The 14,334-nt window shown below is 56.6% G+C and overlaps 2 protein-coding genes across 7 annotated transcripts in view; one reads left to right on the top strand and one right to left on the bottom strand.

Moving 5' to 3' along the window:
- Window positions 1-14,334, top strand: part of PNKD (PNKD metallo-beta-lactamase domain containing) — a 103,656-nt gene that overhangs the window by 702 nt on the left and 88,620 nt on the right. The window contains exons 1-3 of one of the 5 annotated variants that reach the window (XM_006157438.3): window positions 454-566; window positions 1,339-1,507; window positions 2,554-2,930. In XM_006157438.3, coding sequence (XP_006157500.1) covers window positions 500-566; window positions 1,339-1,507; window positions 2,554-2,746 — 429 coding nt within the window. In that variant the 5' untranslated portion in view covers window positions 454-499 and the 3' untranslated portion in view covers window positions 2,747-2,930. Of the gene's footprint in view, window positions 1-439; window positions 567-1,008; window positions 1,161-1,338; window positions 1,508-2,553; window positions 2,931-14,334 lie in introns of those variants that run through there. The other 4 variants (XM_014591209.2, XM_014591207.2, XM_014591210.2 and 1 more) reach the window with 4 other exon arrangements.
- The window catches only part of TMBIM1 (transmembrane BAX inhibitor motif containing 1), a 26,446-nt gene continuing 15,691 nt past the window's right edge, over window positions 3,580-14,334 (bottom strand). Inside the window, exons 2-12 of one of the 2 annotated variants that reach the window (XM_006157439.2) lie at window positions 11,386-11,627; window positions 10,211-10,305; window positions 9,429-9,493; window positions 9,194-9,247; window positions 8,725-8,775; window positions 7,337-7,376; window positions 7,049-7,086; window positions 6,829-6,916; window positions 6,444-6,539; window positions 5,250-5,303; window positions 3,580-4,970 (exon numbers count right to left, since the gene is read on the bottom strand). In XM_006157439.2, the coding sequence (XP_006157501.1) occupies window positions 4,824-4,970; window positions 5,250-5,303; window positions 6,444-6,539; window positions 6,829-6,916; window positions 7,049-7,086; window positions 7,337-7,376; window positions 8,725-8,775; window positions 9,194-9,247; window positions 9,429-9,493; window positions 10,211-10,305; window positions 11,386-11,587 (930 nt within the window). In that variant the 5' untranslated portion in view covers window positions 11,588-11,627 and the 3' untranslated portion in view covers window positions 3,580-4,823. The remainder of the gene's footprint in view (window positions 4,971-5,249; window positions 5,304-6,443; window positions 6,540-6,828; window positions 6,917-7,048; window positions 7,087-7,336; window positions 7,377-8,724; window positions 8,776-9,193; window positions 9,248-9,428; window positions 9,494-10,210; window positions 10,306-11,385; window positions 11,628-14,334) is intronic. The other variant, XM_006157440.3, reaches the window with a different exon arrangement.

The following is a 14,334-nucleotide window of genomic DNA, read 5'->3' as shown; positions in this document are numbered from 1 at the left end:
CCCCCGGTGGGGGGGTGTCAGCGCCAGCCCCGCTTTCCGATTCGGACTCCATGCGGCGCAAGCGGCCGATCCACTTCTCTGGGCCCAAACGCCTCCCAGAGTCAGCTCTGCGCGACGACGCGGAACTCGAGCCCCTCCTCCCGGGAGGAAGTAGGCGTAGGCGACTCCCCGGCAGGAAGAGCGACGGCCGTTTGACCAATAGCGATGGGTTTTGGTTATCCGACCAACCAATCGCAGGACAGAGTTGGGAGACGAGGCCGGGGCGTGGCGGGGAGAACCCCAACTCCGCCCACCCTGACTCCGCCCCCAAATGGAGGGAAACAAGCGAGCGTGCGCGCCTCCTGGTCTCCTGGGAAGAGTAGTTCTCCCGGGTCCGCTCCGCGGACTTCTGGGAGGTGTAGTTTCTAATCTGTAGGCAGGACGGAAGGAGCGGGGGAGGCCCCTTACGCAAACTACAATTCCCGGCGGGGAGCGCGGTGCAGGGGGGTGGGATCTGAACATGGCTGCGGTGGTAGCTGCTACGGCGCTGAAGGGCCGGGGGGCGAGAAATGCCCGCGTCCTCCGGGGTAAGGAGAGGGACCCCGGGGAGGGCAGGTCCGCAGGAGATCCCTTTCTTTTCACATCCCGCCCGGCGATAGCAGGAGGTCAGGGCTCGGGGTTCCTGCCCACACCTCTCTGCAGGATCTCAAAGAGTCGGGGGGGAAAAGATGCTCTCTAGAGGTCACCCAGTCTATCCCTCTGCCTTCGGCTTACACGACACATCTGGGGTCTTGCTGCAAGAGGGAGCCCGCGGAAGCCTTTTCGACTCCCGCGCTCCAGGTGTTTCACACTCACCGCAGTGCAGATGAAAGAGCCCTGGTCTTCTGGAGGCTTGGGTTCTAGCCTCGAATAATTAGCAGTGTGACCTTGGACGAAGCAGTTCGTCTTTCGGGGCTCCAGTGTCCTCTTCTGTAAAATGGGGGTGGAGCAGACTATCCTTAAGCCCCTTCCAGTGCTTACATTCTGCAGTTTTGAAACCTTTTCCCGGATTTCATTCATACGCCTCCTGTGAGTCCCACTGCAGTCCTTCCCATCCTGTCGTCTGAGATGAAGAACAGCGAAGCTCGCTCTCCTGGCACCAGGGTGATGAGCCCGCAGTGACGTGGAAGTGATTTCCAAAGGTGCCACCTCAATGGCGATTTTCCCATTTCTCTGGATTCTCCCTGGCACTTGTTACTCCAGACTTAGCCTCTCTTTCCTCAGATTTCAGCCACTCCTCCCCAGCCCTTTCCCCCCGACCCATCCCCTCCTGGCTTTCTTCTCATGCCCTCTTACTGACTGTCCTTTCTCTATTCACAGGGATTCTCTCAGGAGCCACGGCCAACAAGGCTTCCCACAACAGGACCCGGGCACTGCAAAGCCACAGCTCCCCAGAGTGCAAGGAAGAGCCGGAGCCCCTCTCCCCTGAGCTGGAATACATTCCCAGAAAGAGGGGCAAGAACCCCATGAAAGCTGTGGGACTGGCCTGGTGAGTTTTAACTCCCCGTTTGCCCACCAGTAGGGACTGGCGTCCAGGGAAGAGAGGACCCAGAAACTTCTCCAAGTTTCAGGTGGTGAGCTGAATTGGAAGTTGTGGGAACACAGTTGTTGAATCTAAGGATTGGAACCGCAAAGGAGTGGGGCAAGGGAGGTGGGAAAGTATATGGAACTGGGCAATAGTGGGCTTTTTTGGAGTAAACTGAGCTGATGTGATTTGAATTTGGGTCCTTGACCTTCCCCTCCTTTTTGGGAGGTTGGGGTGACACTCAAGTTCCATGAATTAGTTGAGATCCTGTGAGATTCTATTAGTTGCATAGTGGTACTAGAAGGTGTCCCAAACATTGCTATTTGGATCTGACTTTTCGTCATAATATATATTATTGCTGAATATTAAAGAAAAAGGAGAAGGAAATTAACTCTATTTGTAGCGCCTGAAGTGTGCCAGTACTTTGCCATGTAATGTTCTAGTCTTTCTGAGATGAATATTCCATTCCCATTTCACAGAGGAAGAAACTGATGCTCAGAGCTGGGTTTCCCACTGGGTCTTGGGACTCTGTGCTCTTTCCCCGAGGTGCCTCCCAATTAGCAAACTACAGATTCAAAAGGGGAGTCTGGAGGGATATGGGGCAGTGTAGACAGAGGGGACCTTTGCTGCAACACAGAGGGATGGAGGCGGGGCTGCCTGAGAATGTCATAGGGACCATGGCTCAGGGTTTGTGCTAAGGGTGACCAGGCTACGGGGGAAGTAGCGAAGGTAGGCAGGGACTCAGCTACACTGGGCCTTTGATACCATGCTTAGGAATTAGGTGCTGGCCAGGAAGTGATGGAGAGCTGCCAATGAGTGTTAAGCAGGGCCAGGGCAGTGGCAGGATCTGATTTGCATGCATCCCTCCAACAGCCAGCGCTGGCAAATAGAAACAAGAGCTATTGCATATTGTAGCACTCATGCAAGCAACGAAGCTGGAGTGATCCCCCAGCTCCTCTGGCGCAGGCTTGGCCCCTCCCCAAGCCCCGTGCACATCTCCCCACCCCTAGGGCCATCGGCTTCCCCTGTGGTATCCTCCTCTTCATCCTCACCAAGCGGGAAGTGGACAAGGACCGTTTGAAGCAGATGAAGGCTCGGCAGAACATGCGGGCGTCCAACACGGGCGAGTATGAGAGCCAGAGGTTCAGGGCCTCCTCCCAACCTGCTCCGCCCTCCGAAGTTGGGTCTGGGGGGCAGGCCTGAGGGAGTACTGCCCCCTCTCTAGAACTGTTGCTGTCAAGGTCTCCAGTTTGGCCAAGATTCTGGTCCTTGCCCCTGAGATCCACCAGAGGGCGCAGGAAGCCCAGGCTGCTGCCATCTCACGCCTCTCCCACCCCAGGAGCCAGCCAAAGGCAAATAAAGTTGCTGAGTGTTTGAGGGAAAGGAACCAGGTCTGGGTTTGTGAGTCCTGTGGGATGGGAGGGGCCGGGGGTGGGGCTGTTTATTCATGCGTACTCCCCCTCACAGGATTGCTCAGCTTTCAGCCAGGGACTTAGGTGCAACAAGCCTAGGCTCAGGCCCAGGGGGGCCAAGCCCTTGGCACTGCTAGCCAGGAGGGTGGGGTCCCGCTCGTCCCACTCAGCCTAGAGAGAATCCACGAAGGTATTCAGGGTGTGGAGGCAAGAAGGCACTCTTCTGGGTGCTTGGCTGAGTCCAGATGACTCATCTCTCTGGGCTTGTTTCCTCATTTTCAGGTTTAGCCTAGTGATTTCCAAGACTGGTTCTGAACGTCAGCCTGCAGTCCATCTCCTCTGCTATCTGTGAAATGATGTATAGCGACCCAGCTGGGCGGGGAAGAGTGAACAGCTCCCAAAGCTTTTGTAAAGGGGCCATGCTCGGCTGCAAAAGGTCCCATCCAGGTCCGGTATTGCAGGCTAGGGTGCAGTCACCAGGCTCTGGCATCCAGCACCAGGCACTGTATGTGGTCCCCTGAGAGTTCTCTTGGGAGGGACCAAGCCACAATGCAGAGGTGGGAGGCAGATGCTCTGGGCAGCCAGTTAACACCTTCAAGTGAGAAATCCGGAGCCACACCGCAGTTTAACTTCTAAACATAAAACTTTATTACATTTCTAGGGTGTCCCTTTGTGTGATATACTTAGGATCAAGTACTTAACAGAGAACTTACAAGTATATTCTTGGGCTGATCTGTTTCTCCCCACCCCCCCGGCAGACTGACCCTGCCCGGCCTTCCCCATTCCAGCGTGAGGCACTTAGTATAGCAAAGAGGGCAGCTGGCTGGAGAGGGGGGGCTTAAGTCAGAATCCCCCAGTGTGAGTTAAGAGCAGAGGAAGCCACCTTCTCTCGGGGCCTTCCCTGGGTTAGCAGAAGGAACACGGACGTCTTCTTGGGCAACGTCTTCTTGTCTCTCAGACCAAGTGGGGACCATTTTCCCTGCCAACACCCCAGTCGGTCTTCACCCTAGTTCCTGGCCACACTTAGGAGCTACAAACCACCCAACTTCCTGACCTTTGCCCCTCATCTCTGTTCTGTGTAGCCTGAACACAGGAAGCAAGAAGGCTGTCTGACTAGAGCTCAGAAGCACCCAAGCAAGCCCTGGCAGCTCTGGGGAATGGGGACCAGATGGCTACTAATGGCCTGCTCTCCCACCACTGTCGCAAGCACGAGGGAGAGGAAGGAGGCTAGGGAGATGCTGTCCTGTACTGTGCTCACCTTCCGTCCCATGCCCAGCCCTGATCAACTACATACATGTCACTAGAACAAGGAGGGGTTGAAGTGGAGAGACCTATGGGCACAGCTCTCCTACCTTCCCAGGCTGCATGGTGCCAAGCCACAGAGACACGGAATGGCTTGTGGGGCCAGGGGGCTGGGACCAAGCTCTCTGGCTTCACTGGGGTTGGGAGAAGAAACAGCTCTGACTACCTAGCCTAGAAGCAGCCCATAGCCAAGCGGGAGGGAAACCTCATTGCCTTGACGTCACTCCTACCTACCCTCGTGTGTCCTTGGAGCCACAGAGCAGGCTCTGTTCACTGCCCTCAGCCCCAGCTGCTCAGAGGAATGGGGTGCCACATCAGGGGTAGAGGCAGAAGACACACCTCAATCTTGTCTCTGCCAGGCCCACCCTAGCCGGAGTTAGTCCCCAGCTCCTCCAGCCCCACCAGGTAGCTACACACACACAGCCACGGAGGCCACCCTCCCCAGGACAGAAAGGAAACAGTATTACGGGAGGGGAAGGAAGGAGTCTGAGGCCTAGACCCCAGTCTAGGGCCCAGCACTCTAGGGAGGGGAGAGCCCTGGGTGGGGTGGATCATTGGGGTGCTCCTTAATTGCGATCCCCCATCAGCTGCAGCACAAAGGTGAAGATGTAGACAATGTCCGTGTAGATCTGCAAGGCGCCGGTGATGTAGTCCTCGGGGCTGATGGTGTGCTTCCGGTTCCCCAGGACCAGCTGTGTGTCATAGGCCAGGAACTGCAGAGACAGGGCCACCGCAAGTGAGAACCCACGGCTCAGTGTCTGGAGCTCATACCTGGCCGGCTAATTTATCCTGGGTGTGGACGTGCCATTGCAGTGTGCTTAGGGACTCACTAAGGAATGGCATAACACACAGCCCCTATCCCCAAGCAGTTCACAGTCTAGAAAAGGAGACAGACATAGCGTCTTCTCTAACATGGCCCACCAAGTGTTCTGACAGTAGAGACGAGGGCCAAGAGGTGGCAGGAATTTCCCTTTGGGGAGGGCCTTACTCACCAGGGTGAAACAAATGGCCCCCAGCGCAGCATAGACCATGTGCAGCCAGTAAATCTGGGGTGGGGGGGGACAAGGAATGGCATCAGAAATCTCAGCACACAGATCGAGGCAGGCCCTCAGGACCCAGCTTTCCCTGGGACCCCGGGATCCTGGCATCAGGCTTCTGGTGTAGTCCTGGGAAGCTAGCTCTCCATGAAAGGGCTATTTCTACCTTTCTAGATCTCAGAAGAAATTAAGAGTGGAGCTGTATTTGGCAGAGAAAGCAAAGGCCAATGGCCAGGCACAGCTTCATCCCAACTAATCTCAGAAGGCAGTCAAGGTACAGAGGTGTCCACTGTACTTTTAGAAAGCGGGAGAGTCGGTCTGGAGGCAGACCCAGCACACACTGGTTGAAGACCCCCTCGTGGCCTCCCAAGTTGTCAGTGTCCAGTAGAGGTGCTTCCCACAGCCCAGCCTGGGAGTGAGGGTGAGGCCAAGGAAGAAGGACCCACACTTCTGGGACCAGCAGATGGCATAATGGTTATGTCACTGGACTCCCTTGTAGTCGACCGCAGTTCGAGTCCTGGACCTGGTGGCTTAAACTCACACCGGGCGCGTGTGTATGCATGCCCAAGATCCCCAAGAAGAGAATAGAGTAAAAGGGATTGCAGTGTGGCCATCCCCCTGGGGGGCGATTTCTCACTTTCTGTCTCTCTGTCTCTTTCTGTCTTTCTGGTGAGCACACACGCCCTATAGCAAAAACCTCTCAAAAAAAAAAAAGACCCACACTCCCTACAGGTGCCCATCCACAGGTGGGCAGGGGCATCTTGTTCACATCCTTCCCCCTTCAGCACTGTTCTCCCTGCAGCCTACGGGTCCCAGACAACTAGAATAAGTGAAGGAACTGGAGCCAGTATCCCGAAGGTCCCTTCCACCCCAGCTCATTTTCTCAGTCCTCTGGGTTTTTCCATCCTCCTGCTGGCACCTATTCTAGCTGTCAGACAGATCTCACCCACTGCTTCCTGTGCAGATCGATCAGCCCCTAACCCCAAAGGATGGTGCCCTGTGTGGGTATCTTGGCTAGTAGTTGAAAGGTTCTGGAGGTCAGAGTGACCCAGAGGCCTTTGGGTCCAAGACAGGCCTGTGACACCATGCTCTACAGAAAGTCTGTCCTGGGCACTAAGACCACTGACTCCCGACTCTAGGGATACTCACGTATTTGAAGTACAGCACAATGCTGGTGACAAGCCCGGTCACCATCAGCACAATCCCCAGGACACAGAAGAGGCCTGTACACGAGGTAAAGTCCACCTGCCAGGGAGGAAAGGGGGACACCTGTCAGACAGCTGCTACAGCGGCAATCCAGCCAGACAGGCCCTGCCTCCCCTGCCAGTGTTGCCTCTTAGGGGGTCACAGCAGTGACCATGACATTCTGAGGACAGACAGGACAGCAGCTCCGTAGGTGCAGATGTGAGGGGGAGCGAAAGCCCTGGTGTTCACCGGTCTGGCCCTCCCAACGCACTCAAATGCTACACCCAAAGGGCCAGATCTGTGTGAGGAAGGGGGTGGGGAGGCCAGGGAAGGGCCCTCATGCCCTCACCTTGGTCTGAAAGCAGAAGATGGTGACGGCAATGGACACCACCGCGGTGATGATCATGGCGAGGATGACAGCTTTGGTTTGGTACATGCTGGAGGGGGCAGTTAGAGGGACAAGGAGTGAGCGGGGACGAGAGTCCTGCCCGGAATCCACCCACACAGCCGAGACCCCCGCGCCCCTTCACACATCCCTCCAAGAGGGCCGTGTCTTGCCCTGCACGTACCTGGAGATGGTACCCGTCATGAAGCCCATGGCGAAAGTCTGAGGGAGGGAAGGAGAGAAGCAAGAGTGAAACCCTTAAGAAGAAAGGCAGGGCCCTGGGGGAACAGTCATGGTGGCTCACCAGAGCAGGGTGACTGTGAGTGATTTGGAAAGGGGCAGCCACAGAGGAGACCCAAAACAGACAGGGGAGCCAGCCAGGCTCAGCCTTCCGCAGGGGAGTCTCCATCCCGTCCCTGGGCCCGTTCCCATCAAAGCATCGCCATAGCCTCCCACCACCTTCCACACTTACAAAGAGGGTCAGCAGGATGATGTTCCATGGGAAACGGCGTCTGAAGGGAGAGAGCAGCTCTAAGTGACGGGGCTCTCAGGCCCCAGAGGCTCCTTCAGCAGAAGGAAGCGCTGGGCTCCAGCCCTCCAGGGAGGGGGCTGGTGTGACCTTTGGTATCTGCTTAAGAGTTCTATGTGGGGCAGCAGGGACGGTGGACAGACCTGCACTGTGGAGCTAGAATCACCTGAATTCCTGTGCAGCCCTGACACTAACCACACTTACCACTGTGACCAAGAGGAAGCCACTCAGCCTCTCAGCCGAGTCCTTCTATTTGTTAAGTGGTTAAAATACTCCGTTGGGGGACCAGCAGTTAGCGTAATGGCTATGTCGCTGAACTCCCACATAGTCGACCACGATTCAAGTCCTGGACCCAGTGGCTTAAACTCATGCCGGGCGCGTGTGCCCGTGTGCCCAAGATCTCAAGAGGAGAATGGAGGAGAAGGGATTGTGGCATGACCATCCCTCTGGGGGGGTTATTTCTCGCTTTCTGTCTCTCTGGCGAGCACACATGCCCTGTAGCCAAAAAACCAAAAAAAAAAAAAAACTCTTGTTGGGGGACCAACACATGGCATAGTGGTTATGTCGCTGGATATAACAGTTCAAGGTCCAGGCCCAGGGACTTGGTGGTTATGTCGCTGGATATAACAGTTCAAGGCCCAGGCCCAGGGGCTTGAATTCACACCAGGCACGTGTGCATGTGTGCCCATAATCCTGAGAGGAGAGTGGAGAAGGTATTGTGGTGTGACCATCCCCCCTGGGGGGATGATTTCTCACTTTCTGTCCCTTCAGCGAGCACATATGCCCTACAGCAAAAGTCTCTAAAAAAAAAAACTCCTGTTGGGCCAGCAGGTGGGACAATAGTTAAGGTGCTAGATTCCCACATGGCGGACAGTGGTTTGAGTCCAGGACCCAGCAGCTTGAAAATCATGCCGGGTATGAGTGTGCATGCCAGGTGCGTGTGCATGCATGCCCAAAATCCTGAGAGGAGAATGAAGGAGAAGGGATTGTAGCATGGCCACACCCGCTCAGGGGTGATTTCTCATTTTTCCTCACACTGTCTCTGTCCCCGGCAAGAAGCCAACACCCATAGAAAAAAAAAAAAAAAAAAAAAAAAGCTCCACATCTCAGAGGCTGTTGCAGGGAGGCTAGCTAGGCAGGTTCCACATAACCGGCACTTGGTACACACCTGAAACGCGCTCCCCCACCATTGCCGTCATCTCTCAGCCATCTCCATCGTCATGTTCCAAATCTCCTTTCACCTGCGACAGGAATCCCTTCTCTTCCCACAGTCCTTGGCCCCTGTCTCACCCCTGCTATCTCTGCTCACTGCCTAAGTCTCTGGGACTCACCTGGGTCCCTGGCAGCAGGCAAGGGTCAGGTAGGTGACGATGAAGACAGCACTGGGGAGAGATTTGGGGAGGGAAGTCGTGTAAAGCCCAGCTCCCTAACCCCCTCCCGGCCAGGTGGGCCACACTGGGCAAGCCCAGGGGCTGCAGAGCCTCAGGAGAAGCTGCTCAGTAGGAAGCCAGGACCCCAGGGAGGGGCGCTGAGAAGCTACAGCCCGGAGTTTGGGCAGGAGGAGGTTAGGGAGGCCACAGCACGCGGGCTAAGGGGACAGGCGGACCACTGTGTGGGACCCCCTGTTGCCACCACAGCTCCCCCACGCCCTCAGGAGTCCGTGACCCGTTAGTCCTCATCTGGGAGTGCACCCCACCCCCCAGCACAGATACTGGCATGGGCACCCCGGAAAGCCCCGGGCAAAGCTGGTCGATGAGAAACTGAAAATTGCTGCCCTGAGTGGAGAGGGGACACACTCACTAGGACACGTAGTAGACAGCCACATTTCTCCTCACGAAGGTGCTGACGGGTTCCCTGTAGGGCAGAGGACGAGAGTCGTCACACCATGGCTGGCTACTGCCCTGCCCAGGCCCTCCCGGCAGCCGGGGCTCCAGCTTCTAATCACCCCTAGGACCCACTGCAACCCACACCCCCAGCAGGTGACCTGGAGCCTGCAGGCTGCTGCGGGGGGGGGGGTCGAGGCCTGGAGACTCACACGAAGGTGAAGATGGCGATGATGGCCACTGTGATGAGCAGCTGGACGGAGATGATGGTGTAGACCTGGAGTAGGCCGCAGGGAGAGAAGACGGGGTCAGCATCACCCCCAGACCAAGGAGCCCCAAAACCCACTGGGCCCCTGTCCTCCCCACCTCCCCCGTCCTTTTAGTGGTGAGCGGCTTCTCTTGTTTTGAAGCATTTCCTCTTTCTGTTTCCTCCAAGCACCCTCCCAAGCTGCAGCCTGGCTGAGAGGCCCCCTGAGGAGCCCGGCCCAGATGCCATGTCCACTTCTTCCTCAGTCCCCTCCTCCTGCTCCTTGGCACCTCGCCCCCATCTGCCAGTCAGCCTCAGCAGACTGCTCACGTGCCTGCCCCTGCCAGAGCCCTGCCAGTGTGGCTCCGCATGGAGCTTGGTCTGATTCACATCAGGCACCTGTCGACTGGCAGGCACAGAGCCGAGGCGGGCTGGGAGATGGTGGGTCACAAGCCAGTAGCCTCACTTCTGGCTCCAGGGCGCTTACCGTCCAGCAGAACGACATCTGGGGATGGGACACTTAGGACACCAAATCTCTGAGATTGAATCTGCCCTCCCCAGCTAAGGTCATGGGGGAGAGGAACAAATGGGGCACCTGTCATGAGAGGAGCTGGGGCCCCCTCGGAGGAGAAGACAGGGCTAGAGAGAGCCTGGGACTGAGGCCCCGGGGCCGTCCAGCTGCCTTCCCACACCCGCTCGGCCTGAACGAAGGACACGCAGGGTGCCTGCCTCCCGCCCACGTCTCACCTTTCGGATGAAGGTGTGTCGGACTTTGAGGTCATCCCACTCTCCGGGCCCGAAGCTGTCACTCACTGCTCTCTCCTCCCCATCGTAGCCATGGCCTGGGCATAGGGACAGATCATACATGAGCAACTAGGGACCTGGAACACGTGGCCTTCATCCCAAAGCCCCCTTGATGCTGTCTCAAACAAAGCCTCGGGTATCTCCAGCCAAAAGTGTTACAACGCAGAATGGGGTCCTCTACGTGGCCTCCAAGACGGAGAGCTGGCCCGCCACAAGGGGGCTGAAGTGTGGGCCATTCCATCAGCATTTCTTGGGGCCCTGTGTGCCCAGGCCTCACCACTGGGGGATCACAGTCTGGTGAAGAAGCGGGGCTTAGAGTATCAACCTGGGCAACTGGCCGGGTCAGAGAGGATACAGGGATGGAGGGTCAGAGAAACGAGGAAAGAAAAGCACAGGGCATGAGTGGGAAGGGCAGAATAAAGACCACAGTCTCCACCAGGCCATGCAGAGCTAGGGCCAGGGCCAGTATCAGGCCTCCACGAGAACAGACCAGTCAGGGCATACACGACTGTAAACGTGGCACCAAGCCCCTCATTCAGGTGTGAACGCTGCAGGGGCTCAGGCATCCTTCGAAGACCTCTTTGGGAACTGCTTTCAAAATCCGCTTATGTGCCGTCCAGGAAGAGTCTCACTGCATCTTCATCTCACCCTATTTCTAACCAAATATAGCACCTGCCTGCCATGCTGACCACACTTGTCCAGATGGCTCTGGGACGTTTGCAAAAATGAGATCTCACCTTAAAGGACAAGGATCTGTCAGCACCAAGGATATTAAGGCAGAAAAAGTGCTTTAGGTCCCAAGGGGAATGTGTGTAAGGAAAACATGGAGTTGGGTGAGGTCAGGTGGCAGCAACCTTGCTGGGAAACAGAAGTGGCCTCCCAAGGTGGCTGCCTGAAGTCATAACTTCACACAGCCACTTTGTCCCCTGCCATGGAAGTTCTGGTGTGTCTTACACATTCGGTCTCCTCACTTGCACTAGCAAGTGACGGTGCTGAGAGAGAAAGCGGGGTGATGAAGATTGGAACAGGTGACCTAAACAGAGAAGGCCTGGAATGAAGTGGAAGTGAAGAGAGGAGTGAAAGCAGGAGGCCCACCCAGCTCCCCTCCAAGGACTCACCGTAGTTCATGGGCATTGGGTGGATAGGGGGCGCAGGCTGTGGGTAGCCAGCAGGGTGACCGTAGCCCGGCTGGGGGTAGGCAGGGTAGGCGGGGTAGCCGCCTGGTGGGACAGATGGCTGCCCGTAACCCCCAGGGGGCGGAGGACCAGGGTACAAGGGGTTGCGGTCCTCATATGGAGGCGGGGCACTGGGGTTGGACATGGCCACTCGAGGGCTGAGGGGAGACCCCAGCTGCTGGGACCTGAAAGAGAAGACAGACAGCAGATGTAAGCACCCCGACCCAGCCTCACAATCCCCCACGCCCTACAGCCCAGGCCAAGCTATCTCCATGCAGGAGGAGACCCTACTGTTGTTTCCCTCTGGATCACCACAATGTATCAGTTGCTGTCCCCAGCCACCTCCCCACCTGGTCAGTCTCTGCCCCTCCTGCCTTCATGCCAACTCTTAGTCCACGGGCCTCTCTACTGAGCAGCTTCCCAGCCAGGACAGGGGGTGGGGAGTGGGGGGCAGCACAGGGGCCTAGGGCTGTGGAGCATCAGACCTACAAGAGGCAGCGGGAGCAGGGGAGCCTGGACCTCCCAGCCTTCCAGTGGCCAGTAGCTTAACAGCAGAAACTCAAGGGAAGAAGCTGGGTGGCCTGGCAGAGCAGCCTGGTGACTTGCAGAGCCAGCTGGGACCCTATGACAGGGTCAGCCCAGCCCCCATGACAGCTGGCAGGAGTGTCAGGCCTGAGAGCCAGGGCGGGCGTGGCCAAGGCTCAGAGAGAAGAGCCGGGAGGAGAGGAGGAAAACAAGCTAGCCCCAGTGCCAGGGAAGCTGGGCAGAGGGGGCAGGGGCTGGGGGAGCCAGGCAGGAGGCTGAGTCAGGGAAGCCCAAGAGGCCTGACCGCTGGGAGGCTGCGCTGAAGGGTTAAGGGCGGGCGGGCCTGAGACAGGACTTTCTGGTTCCTTCAAATAACAGCTGTGGCACGTCAGAGGCGTGTGGCAGCCTGTGGCCACGGCTGTTCTCCTCACGGGCCTCACCCATAGCCCTCTTAGAGCAAGGCACCTGAACCCCAGGGGTTCTGGAATCTCTGTGACTTCTGCCTGGCTCCTGGGAGCGATGGCTAGCGGAGAGGAGAGCTAAGGAGTCAGGCCACAAGATCAAGTGGGCACCTCCTCTGCAGCAAGAGCCCCAGAGGCAGAGGAGGGCCAAGGAGCCAGGAGAGGGAACCTAGAAACAGAAGGGGCCCCGGGAGGTACAGCCCCAAGTGCTCTCTGCAGGCGAGAGTTGAGGTGGGTGATTCCTCAGGCTCAGAGAATGGCAGGTGAGTGGCAGAAGCACAGGACGAGGCCGTCTGGGTCCTGGGCACATGTCCCTTATGGCATGCTGATCTTAAGCCTCCCCCACCAATTCAGTGTCCCGGGGCCTGGGGCTCCCCTGGGAGTGGCAGAGATGGGGGCTTGGGAAGAACAGAGAAGGAGGACCTCAGAAAGCCCCCGTGCCCCTGGTGGAGGCAAGTCCTGGCAGAATCTGGGCTCCCTGTCAGGGCCTCCTTCTCCAAGGGGCAGACCCTTAGGACCAAAGGGAAGGCATCCACTGATCCAGAGGCCCCCAGCCCCCAGAGCCCCTGCCGGATGCAACAGAGCCACTTGTCTTTTTAGGGCACCCTGCACAGTTCAGGGCTCAGATAAGGGACTGTCTTATCTCTTCTCTCAGACAACTGGGATAATTCAGAGAGGGGGAGGTGGCAGGGAAGCGGGATCGAATAACAGGCCAGGTCTCTAAAAGGGTTATTTTGAGGAAGGCTGTGCTCTATCTCCCCAGAAAGAAGAGACAGAATCAGAGCAGGAACTGTCAGGTCAGAAATAAGACCTCCTGGGGTGGGGGGTTGGGGGCAGCAGGTGGAATGGTGGTTAAAGGTGCTGGACTCCCATATAGCCGACCATGGTTCAAGTCCTGGCCCAGGCAACTTGCCCTCTCTCTCTCTCTCTCACTCTCTGTCTCTCTCTCTCTGGCCAAATTAAAAACAAATAATAATGATGATAAATGAAATGAAAACAATAATTTTTAAAAAAAGGAAGGAAGTAATAAGACCTCCTGACAGTGACAGTGAGGGCATGAGGCAGCCAGCCCACGTGGCAGAAGGGCAGTGAGTGCAAAGACCGTGCCCCACTGGGGCAGACCCCTGTCCCGAGACAGAGTCAGGGCAGGGGAGGATACCGCATCCAAGACACGGGACAGGCACTGTTCTCAGGGTGTTCTGGGCTGTGGGAGGGCAGGAAAACAATCACAACCAGCTGTAATACATAAAGCCCCTTAGCTAGATTAGAAAAGAAAGGGACCAGCAGGTGGCATGGAGGTTAAGGTGCTGGATCCCACATGGTCAACCATGCTGTTTGAGTCCTGGACCTGGTGGCTTGAAACTCAAGCCAGGTGCATGTGTGTGTGCACATCCAAAATCCCAACAGGAGAATGGAGAAGGAATTTTGGCATGACCAATCCCCTCCGGGAGGTGATTTCTCCCGTTCCCCTCTCTGGCAAGCACATTGCCCTATAGCAAAACTTTAAAGCTAAAGAAAAGGGAGGGGACAGGTGACGTGGTTAAGGGCACTGGACTCCAACATGGCCAACCGTGGTTCATGTCCCGGACCTGGTGGCTTGCTTTCTCACTCCTCCCACCCCGACCCCATCTCTCTCTCTCATTCTGTCCCTCTCTGGTCAAGTTAAGATAAATAAAATTAAATAAAATTAAAATTATTTTAAAGAGGGCAAACAGATGGTATAGTGGTTATGTCACTGGACTCCCACATGGCCAATCACAGAGTCCTAGACCTAGTGGCTTGAAACACACCAGGCATGTGTGCATGCATGCCCAAGATCCCAGGAAGACAATGGAGAAAGGATTGCGGCATGGCCATTCTCCCTGGGAATGATTTTTCACTTTCCCTCACACTATCTCTGTCCCTC

Source organism: Tupaia chinensis, unplaced genomic scaffold (assembly GCF_000334495.1).
Source record: "Tupaia chinensis unplaced genomic scaffold, TupChi_1.0 Scaffold000542_1, whole genome shotgun sequence".
NCBI lineage: Eukaryota > Metazoa > Chordata > Mammalia > Scandentia > Tupaiidae > Tupaia > Tupaia belangeri.
This window is presented reverse-complemented; position numbering and strand designations above follow the sequence as displayed.